The sequence below is a fragment of the Triplophysa dalaica genome, chromosome 14 (genome assembly GCF_015846415.1).
Source record: "Triplophysa dalaica isolate WHDGS20190420 chromosome 14, ASM1584641v1, whole genome shotgun sequence".
Classification (NCBI taxonomy): Eukaryota; Metazoa; Chordata; class Actinopteri; order Cypriniformes; family Nemacheilidae; genus Triplophysa; species Triplophysa dalaica.
In genome coordinates, this window is record NC_079555.1 from 12,612,622 (window position 1) to 12,634,453 (window position 21,832).

Genomic DNA, 21,832 nt, shown 5'->3' on the forward strand with positions numbered 1-21,832 from the left:
TTCCATAACCCATTGCCCAGACTCATTGAACACTGATTCTCTCATCTGTTTGTATAACCAATGTCAATATAAGCCTGCTTTAATCAATCTGTCATTGCAAAGTCTTGTTTAGTGTCTACTGCATTTCTGAGCATTCTCATTTGTATTGGATTACAGTACCCTGTGATTTGGACCTTGAATTGTACTGCTTTTTTTGGTGAACCATTGCTGCCTGCCCGGCCATTGCCTGTGACCCTGTTTCTGTTGGTTTTTGCCTGCCCTGAACACCATTTTTAAGAGTGCATTAAAAACGGTCACACCAAAAGCATGGTGAGCTACGACTCCCAGCTAGGAATTCGCTAATGGTTGTTTCCCCTTTGTCAAAACAGGCTAAGACAACTGACGACCTGCAGCCAACACGGAAGCACGGGACCACAGGCTTCAGACACAAGGAGCACCGGACTTACACACCGCACCACCGGATCACCAAACGTTGCGCACTCCCTCACTACCCGGACCGAAAGGACGGACGCTAACCCCTTCGGGTGCACCTCACCGGCCATTGGCACAGAGTGCTTGAATAAAGTTTTCCTCCGGAGTGTGTGTACTGAGATCTGTTGTACGTGTCGTTACTCCACCTGCCACACTCAGCTAAAAACGCCTGCTGGAGGCGCAGAGTTCTGCACAAAGTTTAGAATTTTTCAACTCTGGGTGCCCAGTCGAACGCCGACACTTATCGTTTAAAAAGGCATAGCACCAGCGCTGAGCACTGAAAAAAAACGCCAGCTGCTCACATTTTCAAAAAACGCGGTGTTTCCATTGGAAACAATTGAATTAAACACGGCGTACGCTGGCAGAAACGCCTTGGTGGACATAGCTCCTTATACTCTTTTTAATTTGTTTGTTGAATTAAGGTTGTGGACGTGTGGGATACATTTGTGAAATGAAACAAAACAAAAAGTAGAAAAAGATTAACATTATAAATTGCTTTAACCCTAAGAAATCATGGTGCTATGTAGCACTAAAAGTGGTTCTTTGCTCGTAATCATAGGGGAACTATTGTAGTTCTATATAGCATCATATCTTGGTGCTTCAGTGGTTCTTCAGAGGTTCTTTGGGGTGACCTAGATGCTGTGAAGCACCATTTCCATATGAAGAATCTGTTAAGCTCCTGTATGGTTCCTCAGCGGTTTTATATAACACCTCAGTCATCCCAAAGAAACTCTGAAGAACCACTGAAGCACCGAAATTGTTTCTTTATAGCACTTAAAGTGGTTCCCCTATGATTACGAGCCAAGAACCATTTTTTTGTACTATATAGCACAATTTTTATTTAGAGTGTTGGGATCTTGACTCAGGACCGTAGTATATTAATATGAAATACCCTATATAATCCTTGCTTGGCTTGAGTAAAGGGGCCTGACGTTGCCAAGGTCAGAGCCATCATGAACTGAGAAGATGTCATTGAACAAAAATGTATTTGTTTCTCTGGCTATCATTTTTGTTTTTAGTGGGATATGCTACTTAAAGAAAACCCTATGTCTTCTTTCTCTATTTAAACAATTGCTAAGTAAAGTATTTCTTGAATCATTAGATGCTAAGATGTTTATTAACAAAATTTGCACAATACTATATATAGTGTAGGGTCATCAATGCCTATAATGTATTTCAAATATTACTTTCATACTTTACATTTTAAAGACCAAAACAGTCAGTTGCATGTGGGTTGCATCATTGGCTTTGTTGTTGATTACCATTTCCGATAATTTCCAGCTATGCTTTAATTAAAGGGGTTCATATTTATGTTATTCGTGTTTGCGGAAACTCTTGTATGCTTGCGGGCAAAAACAGGTCACTGGAGCCATTGCATCAGCCTCTTTACAGGTTTCAACACTATCAACATATTTCTGCTTCAGTCACTTCAGTGTGACCCCCTCTCACTGATCACAAACAAAGATCAAAGAGTAAATAAACAGAGGAAAGACAAATAATGATTCATGCAAAATATAGTGTAATTATAATTTTAAATGGATTAATAGTAGACAAGCAACATGCATGGCTGATTTTAGCGAAGCGTATCAGTCACTTATGAACTTCATTAATGTATTTTTCTACAATGAAAAAGCTCCTTCAATAATAATAATAACCACATTGAACACATTTTAACACACTTTTAATGCGTTGAAACTAATTGATCTGCTGTGCAATTGCCAGATTCTTTTTCTGATAAATGTGATTCATACGATTCTTAAACCTTTCAATTACAGAGAACACATGGGCAATATCAATGCAACACAATAATTAAACATTCTTTCTGGGGTAGTCATGATATCAGATTTTTATTAATGATAGTAAATAAATAATGTTATCTGTTTTAAATATCTTTTTTCTTTTCTTTTCGGAATATGACAGGGATTCAGAGAGAAAGAGTTTGTAACCATTGTGGCTTATGGCGCAAAACTGGTGCTGAATTATTTACGATATAATATTATGTAGAGATTATACTAATAGAAAATAATCTTTATTCTACTACAAAAAATATTTTTATTCTTATTGCTGCACAAAGGCGATTATAGGTTTTCAATATTAGTGTGTCTCAGCCAAGGGCAACTGCACATTTTCTGAGGGGTATTCGAGATCAGTATTGGATCTTTTGCTTATGATAACTAAATAAAACCCCAAATAAGGCTATTTCTTGTACTCTTTGAAAAGTGAGTTTCACTTACAGTTGTGTTCAAAATTTTTCAACCCCCACTGAAATTGATTGTTTTGGTCGGTTTGACATTGATTATGATCATTCAGTCATCCTGCTTACAATTAAATCAAAGAGGCACGTGTAGGTCAGACAAATATAACATAACATTTATAATGAAATAGAAAAGACATTTGTGGTTGAGCTCACATCATTATCAGTTTTATTCAACCCCCAAGTGACATTCAATCTTAGTACTTAGTACAACATCCTTTTACAGTTATAACAGCTTTTAAACGTGAAGCATAGCTTGACACAAGTGTCTTGCAGCGATCTACGGGTATTCATCATGGGCAAAAGCCTCCAGTTCAGTCACATTCTTAGGCTTGCGCACTGCAACTGCTTTCTTTAAGTCCCACCAGAGGTTCTCAATCGGATTTAAGTCTGGTGACTGCGATGGCCACTTCAAAATGTTCCAGCCTTTAATCTGCAACCATGCTCTAGTGGACTTGGAGGTATGCTTGGGATCATTGTCCTGTTGAAAGGTCCAACGTCTTCCAAGCCTCAGGTTTGTGACGGACTGCACCACATTGTCATCCAATATCTCCTGGTACTGAAGAGAATTCATGGTACCTTGCACACGCTGAAGCTTCCCAGTACCTGCAGAAGCAAAACAGCCCCAAAGCATGATTGACCCCCCTTAATGCTTCACAGTAGGCAAGGTGATCTTTTCTTCATAGGCCTTGTTCTTCCTCCTCCAAACATAGCGTTGATCCATGGGCCCAAACAGTTCTAATTTAGTTTCATCAGTCCACAGAACACTATCCCAAAACTTCTGTGGTTTGTCCACATGACTTTTGGCATACTGCAGTCGACTCTTCTTATTCTTTGGGGACAGCAAGGGGGTGCGCCTGGGAGTTCTGGCATGGAGGCCTTCATTACGCAGGGTGAGCCGTATTGTCTGAGCAGAAACTTCAGTACCCACATCTGACAAATCTTTTCTCAGTTCCTCAGCAGTCACACGGGGACTTTTCTCCACTCTAAGCTTCAGGTAGCGCACAGCAGTCGAAGTCAGCATCTTCTTTCTGCCACGACCAGGTAGCGTTTCAACAGTGCCCTTTGCCTTGAATTTGCGAATGATGCTTCCTATGGTGTCTCTTGGTATGTTTAACATCTTTGCAATCTACTTATAGCCATTGCCCTTCCTGTGAAGAGTAATCACCTGTTCTCTTGTCTTCCTGGACCGTTCTCTTGTCTTCCTGGACCATTCTCTTGACCTCACCATGTTTGTAACCACACCAGTAAATGTCTAGAAGGAGCTGAGTATCACAGTCATTTTAAAGCTGCCTAATTGGTGCTTATTAGGCTTTATTGCTGCTCCCTGATATCCACAGGTGTTTTCAATACCTGATTGAAAACACTTCATTGAACCTCTGTTCTTCAGAGTGGTAGTCTTTAAGGGGTATAATGATTATGTCAATGTAATAATGTCACAAAAGAAACATTTACTACTGTATTACAAAACTAATTGATGTAATTTTAGTTGCATATGGTTCTTTAAGAAGTCCTTGTAGGATTTCATTCTGAATACAATTACAAATGAACACTAAATTCCCTAAAACCATTTACAGAATTGGGGGTTGAATAATTTTTAACACAACTGTATGCAGTCTAGAATCTTTACATTTAATACATTTAACAAAAAAGCTTGTCCATTTTTAAACAATAAAACTTCTTTAAATATTCCAAATATCAACTAACAAGCTAGTTGTAGACATTTAGATTATTCCCTTTCTTTCAACAAAAAATATTATTAACATTATATATTATTATCAGAATAAGACAAATAAGACGGGGCTATCACATCACACGCATTGTATAACGCAAATAAACAATGATCTTCCTTTTTCCCACTTAGGCCTACTTTAAAAAGAATGCTTAGATTGTGGTTCATTAATATTTAATAATAATACATCATTAAAATAGCATATGTTAAACATAGGCTACTTTTACCGAAACAAGACATCTGGCAGATGCAGTTTGATCATCTGCCCTACATCTCTGAGACGTCTGCCGTCATATTTGTATGATTTAGAATAGATGTAGAACAGCTCCTTCTAAGTTGTTTAGCAGATGTTTTAACACAGCAGATGTTTTCCAGATCTTTAGCAGACATCTTACAGATGCACCTGTGCTATCTTGGTATCTGCCCATCGTCTTTCCGGGGCTCTCAAAACTACCGTGAGCTCTCTACAACTAAGTGCAGAAAAATAAAATAGCACTTCATTCATGAATGACACTTTTCTGTGCGATACAATATCATCACAATCGTTTTCTTATGTATGCAGTCCTTTGTGTGAAGTGCTTTCATTTTACTGTCGGTAACAAGTTAACATTGTGACGAGGGGTGAACACACAAAACATTTTACAGTGGATGGGAAAGGATCTTGTATCGCGCCCGCATCATATTATGTAAGTTGCATTTATAACAAAGAATGGCAAAGCTGAAGATGTCATTGTGTTAAAACACACACCTTTATCCTCTGCTTGTGACGTTCATTCCACTCTGTGCCGCTGTGAATTGAAGAATGCAATCAATGACGCAGACTGCCACCGTTTTCATTATAAGAGCTTTAAAGAGGACTATAAAGCGATCTCAAAATCCTGTACAAATTACATCATTACTCAAAATTTTTAAGGGAGGCTAAGCTAGAACTTAATGGGGTTTAAAGTCCACCTCATAAGGGGCCTAGCAACGCCACTGTTGCTGCAGTACATGCTTAAAAAAGGTGCTTCAAAAGGTTCTTCAATGCCATAGAAGAACATTTTGGTTCTATAAAAAACCTTTTACATCTGAAAAACCTTTCTTTTTCACAATAAGTTCTTTCTGGCAAAAAAGGTTCTTCAGATTGTGAAAAAGTAAGAAAGAGATGGTTCTTTAAAGGACCTTTGACTGATTGGCTCTATGTGGAACAAAAAATGGTTCTTCTGTGGCATCACTGTGAAGAACCTTTAAAGCACCTTTATTTTTAAGAGTTTACTATTCCGAAACAACCAAAATATCAAATCCCACTGAGGTAATTTATAAGAAATAACCTTCAACCAACAATTAAATATAATGGCATAATTTTATTTTGTATAGAAGACACACTACCTTATGACATAAACCTGCATCACGAAGAACATTGTGATTAACTCAAAATGACAAAAACAGCTACATAGTGGGTGAATGATGGTCCAGTGTTCATAACACACATCCCGAATATGTACAATAGTATAATTAGTATTAAAATGTAACCATGAAATCATATGATCTATTTTGCTAAATCAAAGTTATTGGTGATGATTGATGATTTAATTGAAATACAGTACGTATTGTGTGTGTGTGTGTGTGTGTGCATGCGTTATTGTCAATATACTTATTTATACACAACTTTAACACATTTTCTTACCCATCATGTTGTATTATTTCTCAGTAGGAGTTGGTTTGTGACTTTCCCATTAAATGTTGTTTTGTATTTTGTTCGGGCTTAAACAGGATGATGTAACATTTAGGTGCAAATATACAGAATAATAAACCAAAGCTTGAGGCTAAAATGGCAAATATCTCCACAGCTACAGTAAATTTTCCAGGGGAACTGACATAAGCTGGAATAAATGTGATCCACACAGCACTGAATATGAGCATACTGAATGTGATGAATTTAGCTTCATTGAAGTTATCAGGCAGCTTCCGAGCCAGAAAAGCCAGAATGAAGCACAAGAGAGCCAGTAGACCAATGTAACCCAGTACAACCCAAAAACCTACAGATGATCCTAAACTGCAGACAAGAATGATCTTCTCTTTATAAAATTTCATATTTTTATAGGGAAAAGGAGGAGATATTGTTAGCCAAAGCACACAGATAAGAACCTGAATAAGTGTAAAGGTAAGAACACTGAGTCTCTGTTGTACAGGCCCAAACCATTTCATGACATTACTTCCTGGAAGTGTGGCCTTGAAGGCCATTAACACAACAATTGTTTTCCCCAGAACACAGGAGATACAGAGGACAAAAGTGATCCCAAACGCTGTGTGACGTAACATACAGGACCACTCAGTGGGGCGACCAATGAAAGTAAGCGAACAGAGAAAACACAGAGTCAATGAGAAGAGCAGCAGGAAGCTCAGCTCTGAGTTGTTGGCTTTTACTATGGGGGTGTCCCTCTTATTATGAAACAGAATGGCCAAAAGTACAGTTATTCCTACTCCAAACAGTGAAAAAAAGACCAACACTATACCCATAACTTCTGTGAATGACAGAAACTCTACAGCCTTTAACACACATTTACTTTTTTCAGCATTAGACCAGAATTCCCCTGGACACTGCATGCAGTTATTTGAATCTGAAAAGAAAGATATGATCACCATATTTAGAGGTTATTAAATTATTTTAATTATGAACTCCTCTGATCAGAAACTGTAGCCTGAACAGGAAAAGGAATGCACAGAAGGAGCAACTAACACATTTTTGTTGGAACTTTGACTGTGGCTGAAGTTTACCTGTCTCATTACTGATTTCTCCATCTGCACATGGAATACAGTCATAACAGCAGACAGGTCTTCCTTTCTGTCCAGCCTTCCTAGTGCCTGGAGGACAACTCTCACTGCACACAGACCTTGGCTTCATCAAGCAAACATATAAATTACACATACAGTTAACAATACTTATTGAATAATGAAAAGGCATCGAGAACATTATAAGATTTCTTGTAAAAAGTTGAATAAATAAGTAAAGGTTTTATTCTATAAAAAATAACATTTGCCATTGCTTTTTCACTTTAAAAACAAATTAAACCTTGTATATTGTCATTTACCTGCAGCTGTCCTCCAGCCCAGATGATGTTTTCAGTGTTAAGCACAAAGCGCTGGTCAGGGGGCAGTGAGGCATCATAGTAACCCACTGCTTTAAACTGAATTGATCCATCAGAGTCCTGCTGCCAGTTCACAACTTCATACTGTGCTACTGTTGAACCAGTGTTGTCAAACCACACACGATCGCCAAACTTCACAGTGAAGTTGACTTTTTTTAGAGCCTCAACAATCTAGCAAAATATTAAAATAGCAATCATCAAGGCAGAAACATGAATAGGGTTACCTTTTTCTTTTAATATCACATTCTCTTTGCCTTTTTTACCTGATGTGGTTGTATTGTCAGGTCTTGATCACAACCATTATGTTCTTTGCACTTGAGCATATTGTGTACTGCATGAGCCACAGCATAAACTGCTTTGTAGACATTGCTTGAAAATCTTTGTTCAGGCACATCTTCATTGTAACATCTCAAAACAAGTAGATCCTGATATCTGCTGCAATTAAGTTCAGTTTTACATGAATTGTCATCGCTCTGTGAACATGGAATAACTGTCTCCCAAAATGCGTTTGTAACATAATCGGAAAACGCTTCAACAGCAATTTTTCTTACTGCAAACCCCAGTGACCCTCCAAGAACATGAAATGTGTTTGGAGTGATCAAACTCTTTGAAGTTATCCATGCCTCCACACCAATAATTTGGAGGCCTGTAATGTTCTGAATACGTAGCTGCTCAATAAGTAATCCCATCTCAAACACTGAAATAAATGCAACAATTACTTTTGCAGTGCCTTTTTTTATTATGTCTACTGCTTTTTGGAGTTTTTCAGGCTCTGTTCGGTAGAATTTCACAGAGTACTCTACACATATCTCCTCCTTTTTGGCTGTATGAAGAAAGATGGCCATTCCATTGTTTCCATAATCATTGTCACTGTTCACAGCTCCAACCCAAGACCAGCCAAAGTGTTTGACTATGTATGCAAGTGCTCTGCTCTGGTGATAATCACTAGCAATAGTTCTGAAGAATGATGGGTAAGCTTTCCTATTACTGAGACATTCACATGTTGCTGAGTGACTTATCTGAAGAAAGAAATCACAAAAAATAGTGAAATAGTCATGTATTTAACTGGGTCAAACGTTACATGTTATTTCCTCGTACCACTGGGATTTTAAAAGGTCCTGTAGTTCTGGACAGAATCACTGTGGCAGAAGACTCTGTTTCTCCTATGATAGCATGTATAGGAGTGTGTCCATTGCATTTATCTTCTTCTGAAAACTCCTGTCCATTCATCACTTCCATAGTTGCACTCATAGAAGACAATCTTGAAGCACAGGTATCAAAGATTTTGTAGCCAATAGAAACATTAGGGAGCAAAATTGCACTTCTATTAATCTCCTCAATAGCAAATGTCATAATCTGAGCCAGACGAAAATCTCTTAGATTCACACTGTGGAAACAAGAAAGCATTGGGCTAAATTGTAACCAAATAGTTAAACATATGAAGTACCTGATCCTGTTTTTTTTTAATGTTATATATGACTAATACCTAAAAATATCATTACAAAATACTTGAATCAAAGTGTAATAACTTAATTAAAAAAATATTAAATACATTGGCTGAATTCCTATAAAACACACCTGGAGCATGATAAAACCTGAGGTTTCTGCGTAAACTCAAATGAAGATAAGGTTTCTTTGCTGTGTATTGCAAAAAGTCCCCCAAAAGTTATATCTCCATTCTTGTACAGCAGCGGGTATTTAGGGTCTCCCATCATTTGGCAAGGATTGTTTTCCGCCTTCGCATAAGGATGATGGAAAATCAAGAGTGTGTATAGAAAGATCAGCATCCCAAAGACTCAGTTCAGCTGTGGTTGGCAAATGCAACTAAACTGATACAGTATTTGCATTTGCTTTGTAGGCTCAATTAACATGGTTGAATGATTGCAAATGTAGCCAATGACCTCCTAGGGCACAGTAGGAGCCAGGTCAACTAGTTTTAAAACTACAATCAAAACTAATCAGTTTTTCTTAAACCATTGAACATTGACAATTGTGTACACTCAGATTTGGATAACATGCACTCACAGCAATGCCATAGAAGAACAATTCTGTTTCCACAAAGAACCATTCAGTCAAAGGTTCTTTAAAGAACCATCTGTTTCTTATGTTTTTATAATCTGAAGAAACTTTTTCACCACAAAGAACCGAAACAAAAAGGTTCCTCAGATGTTAAAGGTTCTTTATGGAAGCATCTAGACTGAAAAGGTTCTTGTATGGCATCTTGAAGCAACATTATTTTTAAGAGTGTAGTGTCTAAGAAAACGTTAATGCAACAACAAGGAAGTAGAAAAGTTTTAATTTTGCTTTTTTATAAAGTTTCAGAAACAAACGACACCATTGTCAAAATGATCTGTGTTTACTTGATTTTACGAAAACCAGTAAAAACCCTTTTTTGCGCACGCCAGGCCAGTGGATGGCAATTTCATAATGTAAAGAAACACTATATGCCTGCACACACATGCATAGCCTGTTTTACGCTAAAAGTGATTTTAAAACCATTTGTCTGTGTCATTTTGTGTTTAAAGTTTGGTCTATGTAATAATATTTATGCGCATCATAGGGTTGCAGTAAATCTATTTTTTTTACTGGTGAAATGTTAATGTCACGTAGCCCAGACACACTAGCCTACTGGAAGCAGTCAGTATTTTAAGCACACACTCGGAGAACAGACACGATGACAACCTTGAGTAACATAAATCCAGTTTATGTAGTCAGTCACATTACACATCCACGTTATACAGAGAACTAAATAACATCCACAGAGTAGCAAGAGCCAGGTTATGAAACAACTAGACCTGACAAACATGCGTGCATGAGTACTGAATATATATGGTGAGGATGATGGGGTACAGGTTTGAGTGTAATCAGTGCTAAAGTGTGGGTGCACAGATTTCTGGGTAATGGAGTCCAAAACTAAAAGTCCAATGAAAGTGCGCGGTGTTGAATTTGGAGAGGAGTTGATGCACGAGGCGTGACCGGCATTGATGCTGCGGGTTTTACAAGTATTGTATTGTGAATACTCGAGCATTTGAAGTTTACATGGAGAAGATAACGCTTTCATTTTCAAAAACGTACACTTTGAGAACCGTTTTCCTTTGCGTTTTCATTTCTCCAAAACACTGTTCTTGTGTTAAATGAACAGCCAAAATGCATAAAGGAGAGAGAGCTGGGAGACGAGTGGTGAGTAAGTAGGACACGTGCAAACAATAAACACCTGTATCTAATTCCAGTAAGTGCGCGGAGAGACCGTATAAAAGGACGGAATGGATTATGGATCGTATTCTCCAACTCCATATGACATACGCCCCAAAATGAAAAGACCGCTGCCATTTCAACAAGTCCGAGGCCTAAGATCAAAAAGGAGGTAAGACAGTTCCTGCAGCTAGCAGGATATTACAGGCACTTTTTACCTAACTATTCGGACCTCACCAGCCCACTGACTTATCTTACTAAAAAGGATGCACCAGATACCGTCCAGTGGACGGAGCAGTGCCAGCAGGCGTTTACCCAGGTGAAGAGTGCCCTGTGTGGCGGGCCGCTCTTTCACTCCCCTGACTTTTATCTCCCTATTCTGTTGCAGACTGACGCATCGGACAGGGGGCTGGGTGCCATACATTTTTTTCTAAAAGTGAGGGGGACGTACACGTCCCCCACGGCTGCTACACTCCTGGTTGTAGACATTTAAAAATTCGTAAAAATTGCATATGTCAACGTGCTCAAGCGAGTGCCAGAACTTTTTACCTACTTCAAGCATAGGTCACAATGTCCCTGTCAATGAGCGATTTGTATTAAGCAGCAATTGAACATTCACTTAATAAAGTCTACATTAGTCGTAAGCTCTTAAGAGAGAGACTAAGTACAGCAAGACTCACGGACTGAACACGGGATGTCGAAGCGATAGCAGTATATCACTGGAATCTACGAAAGGACTCTGTACCTGGGATAAAAACACGTATGGTGCACTGGGGAAGCCGCCACCTGTATTTTATGCTATGGTAAGTCTCACTTTTGTGTAGAACTTTAATAAAATCCTGTGTCAGTCTCGCCAACCGCGTCCTTTTCCTTACCCACGACTCTGAACTTGTTACACATACCTTCACTTTTTCTTGTGTACCGACACTTCTCACTTGTTGCCAGTACTTTACCACTCCAAGTCAAGAATGAAATAAAAAAAAATTCCGCCGATTTGTATTTAACATTATTTAAACAGTTGTTTGGAAAATGTCCAAAGTTAATAGTTAAATTATTATATTAAAGAAATGTGTCATTAAAATTCGTAAAAATTGCAGATGTCAACGTGCACAAGAGAGTGTCAGAACTTATTACCCACTTCAAGCACAGGTCACAATGTCATCTGTCAATGAGTGATTTGTATTAAGCAGCAATTGAACATTCAGTTCTTAACAAATAGATTCTGACAAGAGCCAGAGATGACTGGGTCAGAGCATCTCCAAAATGGCACGTTTTGTGGTTGGCTTCTTCAAGAGGGTTTTAACTTGGCCACCAAAGTACTCAGATCTTAATCATGTGTGGTATGTGCTGGACCAAGAAATCTGTTCAGGCCCCATCATGCTACCTCAAATTAAAAGGGTTAATCCACACAGACATGAACATTCTGTCAATTCTGTTAACTCACACTCAAGTTGTTCAAAACCTGTATAGATGTCTTTGTTTTGATGCACACAAAGAAAGATATTTGGAAAAATATTTTCAACTGATATATCTGGGACATCATTGACTACCATATTAAGAAAAACAATTGTGTATATATGTATATATAGGCCTCTATATATATGTATTGTTCTGTTGAACACAATATAAGATATTTTGAAGAATTTAGGTAAGCAAACTGTTCTGGGGCACCTTTGACTACCATTTAATTTTTTTCCTACTATTGGAGTCAATGATGTCAGTTGAAAACATTTTCCCAAATATCTATCTTTCCAAATAACAGAATGAATTATTTTATACAGGTTTGGCAGAATTTAAAGGGAAGTAATTGATGACAGAATTTTCATTTCTGGTTGGATTATACGTTTGGTGCCACAAACCACAAGACTCATTCAGATGTGTTGTGAGTCCATATGGCTTGAATAATACCACTTCCAAGATTACATGAACAACAAAACACACAAACAGTACAATCTCTCCAGGTTCAATTTAAAAGTCAGTTGCATCATATGTTTGTTAATTTTATTAGTTGTTTAAAAACTAATTAATCCCTTAAGATGTTCATGACATAAACATTCATTAGCCTATGGCTATGCTTTAATTAATGGATATCTCTTTTGCTTGGTGAAGGCTCCCGCGTGAATACATGTCAGTGGAGCTGTTGCATCAGGCGGTTTTTCAGATTGTGACATGTGAAAGTTCATTGTGTTACCCCATGTCACTTTAATTTGACCATCTCACAAAAAAAGGCCAGAAAGTAATATATGTATTTCTGACCCTCAAAAAGCCTTAAAGTGGTAAAGCACTAGTGTAACAGCATAAAAAGTATATGACATTAGGTTTCTTATAACATGGTCAAATATGAAAACATGAAGCATAGACAACTTCCATGCAAATATTGTCATGTCAGTTTATTCCTTAGGGGGGCTAGATTGTATTGTTCCCATCAAATGTTGTTTTGTATTTTGTTCAGGCTTAAACAGGATAATGAAACATTTAGGTGCAAATATACAGAATAATAAACCAAAGCTTGAGGCTAAAATGGAAAATATCTCCACAGCTACAGTACATGTTCCAGGAGAACTGACATAAACTGGAATAAATGTGATCCACACAGCACAGAATATGAGCATACTGAATGTGATGAATTTAGCTTCATTGAAATTATCAGGCAGTGTCTGATCCAGAAAAGCCAGAATGAAGCACATGAGAAACAGAAGGCCTATACAACCCAGTACAGCAGAAAAACCAGCAGTAGAACCCAGACTACACTCAAGAATGATCGTCTCTTCATAATATTTCATATTTTTGTAGGGAAAAGGAGGAGATACTGTTATCCAAAGCACATGGATAAGAACCTGAATAAGTGTAAAACAAGAACACTGAGTCTCTGTTGTACAGGCTAAACCATTTCATGACATTACTTCCTGGAAGTGTGGACTTAAAGGCCATTAACATAACTATTGTTTTGTATATGAATTGCAGAGGACAAAAGTGATCCCAAACGCTGTGTGACGTAACATACAGGACCACTCAGTGGGGCGACCAATGAAAGTAAGTGAACAGAGAAAACACAGAGTCAATGAGAAGAGCAGGAGCAACAGCAACGAGTTGTTGGCTTTCACTATGGGGGTGTCCTTCATACTGTAAAACGGAACTGTGACCAGTATAGTTATTCCTACACCAAACAGTGAGAAAAAGACCAACACTATACCCATGAATTAAGGGAAAGACCAACTAAACAGTTTCCTATAAAAAAATATTTAGTCTGAAGTTTACCTGTCTCATTACTGATTTCTCCATCTGCACATGGAATACAGTCATAACAGCAGACAGGTCTTCCTTTCTGTCCAGCCTTCCTAGTGCCTGGAGGACAACTCTCACTGCACACAGACTTTGGCTTCTACATGGAAGACATTCGTTGTAAATGCATACATGTTGTTCACTTGGAACCACATCGATCAAAATGGGTGTTTTGGGATAAAATTTTGGTTATAACACTTATAACTAGTTTAGAAACCTGAACTATATACAGTAGAACAGCATTATATTTTTATCCTTTCCTCCAGCCCAGATGATGTTTTCAGTGTTAAGCACAAAGCGCTGGTCAGGGGGCAGTGAGGCATCATAGTAACCCACTGCTTTAAACTGAATTGATGCATCAGAGTCCTGCTGCCAGTTCACAACTTCATACTGGGCTACTGCAGCACCAGTGCTGTCAAACCACACACGATCTCCAAATTTAACTGAAATTGACCCTTTTCAGAGCCTCAGTAACCTAGCAAAAAGTAATTCTGACAAACCTTAATGCATAAAAAAATAGTGTGACCTTCACTCTCATTATATATCAGTTTTAACTGATGTGGTTGTATTTTTAGGTCTTTCTGACAACCTTATTTTTCTTTGCACATTAGTATATTGTCTATTAAATTGCCCACAGCATACACTGCTTTGTAGATGTTACCTGAATATGTTTGTTAAGGTCCTTCTTCAACATACGTTTTATCCCTGAAGTAGATCCTGATATCTGCTGGAATCTAATTGACCTTCAGATGAATGCCCCTCTTCTTGTGAGCATGGAAAAGCTGTGTCCCAGAATGCTTTTATAACATAATCTGAAAATCCAGCGATGTTATTGTTTTTCACCACAAAAACAAAGGGATCCTCCGAGCACATGAGAACTGTTTGGAGTGATTAAACTCTTTAATGTTATCCATCCCTCTACAGCAATCATTTGGAGGCCTGTAACTTTCTGAACACTCAACTATTCAAGCAGATATCCCATTTCAACATGGGATAGAATGCAACAATGACTGTAGCAGTGTTTTGTTTTATTATGTTTACCACATACTGCAGTTTTTCAGGCTCTGTTCTGTAGAATTTCACAGAGTACTCCAAACAAATCCCCTCCTCACGTGCTGTATTCAGAAATATGGCCAGTCCATCTTGATGTAAATGCCGCTCCATTCATCAATGCCATAGTTGCACTCATTGAAAACAGTCTTGAAGCACACGTAGACAACAGATATATTTGGAAGCAATGTATCACTTCCATTAATCACATCAATTGCAAAGATTATAGTTAGAACCTGCCACACGTCTCTAAGATCTACACTGTCACATTTCATTAGCAGTGAAAAAAGTTACATACATTTATTTATTCTTGTGTAAAATGAATTGTGCCCTGCCTTTTCTCAAATAATATAAAATGTTAACAAACCTAGACCACAACAGAAAGTGAGGTTTTTGTGTAAACTCGAATGATATTGATATTTCTTTACTTTGAATTTACAAAAGTGTTCCAATAGGTAAGTCTCCCTCCTTGTACAGCAACAGGTACTTCGGGCTCCCATCATTCGAAAAAGAGCGTTTCCGACCTTAGTATAAAGGCAATGAAAAACAATGATTGTGTAAAGAGAGATATGCCTCCCAATGACGTCAGATGAAGCCTCTAAATGTCAATGACCTGATACAGTATTTATTCTTTTATAGACGTCATTATTAGGAGGAATGATTGAGAATGCAGTCAATGACCTCTGAGGACTCCGGTCAAGTATGCATAATTGTCATGCTAATTAGTTCTAACTGCCTAAATGTTTGAAATAAACAAAAATACAGTATTCACAAGAGTAAACAAAAAATTGCGGTACATGTTTTTATTCAATTATTTTTTTAATCTATCCAGTTCAACTGGGCAGTGTCAGTTTACCAATGTCATTCCAAACATGTGTGACTTTTTCTTATGCATAACACAAAATAAGATATTTGAATTATGTTGGTAACCAAACAACAGAGGCCCAAATTACTGCCACTGTATGAAGGCAAAACCACAGAGACATTTCCCAAAATATTTTTTTTTGTGTTAAACAGAATAAAGATTCAGGTTTTTAAATTTTGACAGTATTTCATTTTGAGGGAACTATAACTTCAAGTTAACTTTGCAGCGCAATATTAATTCTAGTCAGAACAAGTTTGTGTGACCAATTTCAAACATTTCATGTGCAGAATGACTAGCTTCCTACTGGTTAATGAATTTGTAAATTAAACAGTAGTGTGAATGCTTAACATCTGTGCAGTTTGATAAAGCTTTTGAATGCATTTTAAATGTTTTATGTGGAATTTTTTTTGGACTTTGATTAACATAATTTAACATAACATAACACATAACATTTACATAACACATAACACATAACATTAATTAGGTAACTAATAAATATAAGCTCTTCATTCTAATAACTTTATTTTCACTCTTATTGTTATATTTTTACCTTATTCAGGCCTGACAAATTGTGTTAGTCACATTTCAAAATAAATTAAAGAAATAATTGCATCTAATAAAAATATGTTGCATCAGGTGTTTTTCTTTGTCTTAGTTGTTTTTACCATCTTAAGCCCTTGGATGTTTATGACATTAATATTACATAGCCTCCAGCGCTGATTTAATTACAATCTTATGTGGTGTGCCATGTTTGTGAAGGCAACTATAAAATGTGCTCCCCTGTGACTTAATGCCAGCTGAGCCTTTGCATCATCTTGTTGTTCAGTTTGTATCCTCAAAGTTAAATTAAGCTTGTCAAGATTTACCCTCACCTACTGATCAGAAATGACCAAAAAGTGAACAACGAAAAAAGAAGCAGGAAGTTATGATCTGGCCTTCAAAATAGCCTTGCATTTACAAAAACAATGAATGAATTACAGTACATTAGTTTACAAGAAAACAGACACAATTGTTTCTCTGTCACATGTCTGAATAGCTAATTTGGTGCATTTACTAGAGATCATTTTAATGCGATAGAAATAAAAACACTTTTCAGATTAGTTCAGTGAAGTTCTTATTTCTTACATAACATTAATTTCTTAACATCAAGCTAGCTGGTTAAAACATTGAAAGCTTAAAGACCTCTAACAGTCTTAAACAGTAGGCTTTTTTTGTCAGAGCTCACAAACCTTGAACATGTTTTTGCTGTGATGATGTTGCTTGTTTGTAGCATAATGCAGCAAAGGAACAACATGAAACATTGAATAATTGGCAAATAACTGATATTGGCTTTCCTGTAGCTAAGTGGTTAGACCATGGCGCTAGCAACACCAAGGTTGTGGGTTTGATCCCAGGGGATTGCACACTTAGAAACAAAATGTAAAGTATAATGCAATGTTAGTCGCTTTGGATAAAAGTGTCTGCCAAATGAGTAAATGTAAACTGCTATATAATTGCACATATTTTTATTTCTAACTCAGACTTAGATGTTGTTTGTTTCCATTTAGATGTCACTTTGTATTCTGCAATGCAGAATCATAAACCAAAGCTTGAGGTTTGGGATAAATGTGATCCTAAAATGAGCATACTTATGTTGTAAAATTAACATTTATTGAAATGATCAGCCATTCAAGCCAGAGCACAACCATAAGAAAGCCAATAGAACAATAAAACCCCAGCACAGCCTATATGTCTATAAAAAACCTATTGTAGAAGCCAAACTGCAATATAGAATGATTTTTCTTATCATTACATACTGTTTGTAGTGAAATGGCGTAAAATTGTACAAAGACAAGTCACAGACATTACGTCTGGGGTGTATTCCAGAAAGCAGGGTCAATTTACCGTCAGCTAAACCCTGAACTCTGGGTTGGTTAACCCAAACCTTGTTTACTCTGGGTATGTCGGTTCCAGAACACGTATGAAGGGTAAGTTTAATCAACATTCCACAAGTTACCAAGAGTTGACAAGCGCTCACAGGAACAAGATAAAGACAATGGATGACAGATTTCACGAGTCACCATGGAAACGGCAAGGCTACTATATACTGTATAAATATTTTATACTAAGATATTTAAAATATATATTCATCATGGCTATCTCTGGCAGATTTGTTGAGATGTTTGTAACCATTATTTTACCATGTTTACCAGCTGTAACACATTATTGAAGGACAGACGCATTACTTTGTTATTGTAAAATACAGTTAAATTAATAAAAATTGTATGTAAATACAAACATAAACAGGTTAATTGTAATGCATCATTCCTTTAAATGTCTCTGTTCTTAATTATAACTAGTCCCTGTGCGTATGAAGCTGTATCATAAAAGAATGCATTCTACCCTCTTGTAATATACAAGAACTAGTCGGTGGTCATAAAAAAATTTTTGTTTGTTTTTTGTAACCATTAAATACATAGGTTGTAGTTACTATCTGACTCTAATAGTAAGGTCACCTGTACACAAACTCATAAACTGGCTCATAACCTCTTATTTCCTGCTCTATGGCAGCTGTATTACTACATTGCTGACCAGTCAGCATTTTGTGAATGAAAAATAAACTGAGCTTTAATAGTAACAATGCAAATATTTATTAATTACTTTTTTTCTCAGTAGAAATGTCATATGCCACGAGTCAAAAAAGACTACTTAAAATTATTGTTTGCAGCTCTATCTGCTTGCACATCTGTCCTTCTTCCTGACACTACAAAGCTATGTGTTTGCCTACTGTTCAGGTCTGCAGTGCCCTCTAGTGATTCATCAACAATATTAGATTTTCTCATTTTCATAGTGGGATGAATCAACCAAATTGCCTAACACTGGTCATTACATTAGGCGTACTCATTTTTGTTTATTGTTCAGTTTGATTTTTTACTCGTTTTTTTGACAGGTTGATGATTGTTTACACAAATTACTTCACAAAATAAAATCTGATGCTTTATTTAGATTGACCATAAACTGCATTCAACAAAATATTTTAGGATTTGACATATTAACATATAACTTTATTAAGAACAGCTTTTGTGTCAATACATATTTTGGCTTTCATAACCTTTAAAAAGTAACCTTCAGACTTGCTTATTTCTTATTAAAAGGTTTCTGTATAAGAAAAAATCCTCAAAGAGGTTAGACAAGGCTTTGTTTGAGAAGTTTTTCCCACTGGGTTCAACTTCTTGCACAGACGCATATTCATTAAATATGTTTGGATTAAAAAGTACAATTCTCAAAGCACTTCTTGTCAGTTTGTGACCTCAGCTTTCACTCATCTGTTGAGCATGTTATAGCTCATGCTGTTAATTAATTATGATGTAATGCTAATACAGCTGTTGTTTTCCAGAATGACACCTTATGTTCTCATTTAATCACCTCAGATAGAAACACTTACTTGTCAGCACATGCCTAATAGGTTGTTATACACCTGCCCTGCACCCTTAGGGAAATGGCAAATTGGAAAGGTGGAGCCACATCACTCCTTTTGACCTACACATGTCCAATTAAATCATGGCTAAAGGCGATTAAATATGAAACCTGTTGCCTTGTCTAAGTTCAAAAACAATACAAAGCTACCCTTAAGAATTAATTTATTTGTTTTGTCTACTTCTTTCTTTACTTTAGGGATTAGAGCGGTTCATGGTTCATTTGTTTGACAGCTTGTGTCTCTTTGATTCGTTTTTTATTACTGATTGGTAGATAGTAAAAAAGTAACCGTAAACTTTATTGTACAAGAACAACAGAAGGTTTATGAAATCGATACATATAGGCCCTGTTTCACAGACAATTTTATGAAAAAGCCTTTCATATAAAGGCTTTTTACTGAAACATTACTGATATGTATCTTAAGACAAAACAATGGCACTGACATATTTTAAGATACTGTATGTCAGGGCAAGTTATTTTCAGTTAAGACAACTCAAAATTCATATTGCGACTAGTCTTAAGTCTTGTCTGTGAAAGTCTTATCTGTGAAACCGGGGGATATTGTTCTAAGGATATTAATTAATTCTAACTGACTATTGTTAGTTAATGTTAGTCATATAATAGGTGTAATGTGGTCAAATACGTAGACGCACTGTATTTGTTTATTAAAGTCTACGTAGAACCAAACCATGCTTTTAAGCAAACACATAAGTTCACATTTTAGAAGAAATTACCGAGTTTTAATTTTATTTTGAAAGGTTTTTCACATTACATTTGTAACGCATCCCATATGAGACGTTCTTAGATATGCAGATAACACACCACAAAGTATTATAGTTTAATTAAGTAAATTATAATCTATTTATAAAAATATCATGATGAAAAATGTTTGTCTTAACAGCTAATGTATTATTTAAGTGCATGTGGATTTTGATCAATATTAGGCTACTTATTATTGAAAATGAATAAATACTCAATATTACATAACTGAAACATGATAGAAAACAAAGAAGATTTTGCTGACTATATTGACTCTGTGTTACTGAAACAACTAAAGAATTGTTATTCTTTAAAAAGGACTAAATATCTTAATAGGGAAATTTGACTTGATTATATACATCATAACAGGCCTTATTTTATCAGCAGAGCACAAAAGAGAAATGCGATGCAATAAATAAGGCCAAAGTAGTGCATGGCCATGTCTGAGATTATAACATGGGATGGATTCCTTGTAAAGGAAAAAATTGTGTGAATAGTTTGTCCGAAACATCAGTATCCAAAAAAGAGTAGGCGAGAAATACCCGGATGGTCTACTACTTCCGTTGATATTCATGATTTTGAGTCTCTATCCAACGATGCCACGGGAGCAGAGCAACGGTCAAATATTTCAAAAGTGAATCAAATAAGTACAGCAGAAAACCTTAAGGGGGACGTCCATTTCTAATGTAAATCCCAATAAATTAATTTCTCATGACTAAATTCTGTTTTTATAAACTCTCACATGTAGGTCAAAGAGCATAAAACATGACTCCCGTGAAATCAAAGCCATTTGAAAAGGAAAGCCTGCAACCATTGGCCAAAAATGTGTTACGGTTAATGCTCATGCCGGTACGCAAGAAAGGAGACCAGATGCAGATTTTTTTTAATGGGTGTCAATGGAAGAGAAGCTTACTAGACTGAATAAATAGCTTTCGTGAGGAAAGAGCTGTTAATTTCCAGGAACCGACTGCCTGTCCATTAATGTTCAACACAGGCCTGGCTCCACAGGGGGCCAGGGTGAGCTTTGGTGACATTATGAGAAGCTTTGCCCACCCAGAGCTGTTGAGAGAGAGGATCTGTGAATCACCGTTGCTGTGAAAAGACTGTTCCATTGCTGTAAACAAGCTTGACACAAATTTGTCTCCCCTGTTTGATAAACCTGCCCCAGCAGCAATTAAAAGAACACCCGACATCCGACAGCAGCACTAATTTAATTCCATACCCGAGCCTACCCGCTTGACAAAAATTCTGCGACCAGAACCTCACCTGCACTAAATCTACATGATGTAGACAAAACCATTTATTTTCTCACGCAACAAGTAACAAAATATTAGGAATTTCTGGTTAATCGACAGATGGGATTCCTGAGGGGAAACTCCATAGCGCTAGGCTGCGTCGCAATCTCTAGCAAAGCGACGGTGACTGGCCTGGGCATGTCAAACATGAGCACTAGTCCGAAATTATACCCTTCCAGTGGATAGATAGGGGGCCCCAGATTCTTTGGAAAGGTGGGAAGCCCTCGCCTTCACGTGTACCATAAGGCCACTGGGTAAGTGCTGTTTCCTCAATGGGGGAACGTGCTACAGAGACCACTTCCTGACGTATGGAGGTTTTTAGTGGAGATACCAACATGGTCTCACCAT

At 37.0% G+C, this 21,832-nt stretch overlaps 2 protein-coding genes and 1 pseudogene across 2 annotated transcripts in view; 1 reads left to right on the forward strand and 2 right to left on the reverse strand.

Moving 5' to 3' along the window:
* Positions 1 to 21,832, forward strand: part of LOC130435844 (uncharacterized) — a 476,195-nt gene that overhangs the window by 165,465 nt on the left and 288,898 nt on the right. The window lies entirely within an intron of this gene.
* LOC130435827 (extracellular calcium-sensing receptor-like) lies at positions 6,144 to 9,372 on the reverse strand. Its single transcript, XM_056766679.1, has 6 exons — positions 9,164 to 9,372; positions 8,684 to 8,972; positions 7,849 to 8,604; positions 7,529 to 7,756; positions 7,215 to 7,335; positions 6,144 to 7,057 (listed from the first exon to the last, which is right to left on the reverse strand). The coding sequence occupies exons 1-6, from the start codon at positions 9,370 to 9,372 to the stop codon at positions 6,144 to 6,146; spliced, it is 2,517 nt and encodes an 838-aa protein (XP_056622657.1).
* On the reverse strand, positions 13,424 to 15,223 carry LOC130435976 (extracellular calcium-sensing receptor-like; annotated as a pseudogene).

Bases quoted from the DNA above. Each gene is read 5' to 3' on its own strand.
- LOC130435827 (XM_056766679.1), bottom strand. From the start codon at position 9,372: ATGCTGATCTTTCTATACACACTCTTGATTTTCCATCATCCTTATGCG. The intron at 8,973-9,163 runs GTGTGTTTTATA...TTGTTTCCACAG, and splicing joins CAGGTTTTATCATGCTCCAG to TGTGAATCTAAGAGATTTTC. The intron at 8,605-8,683 runs GTACGAGGAAAT...TTCTTTCTTCAG, and splicing joins GACCTTTTAAAATCCCAGTG to ATAAGTCACTCAGCAACATG.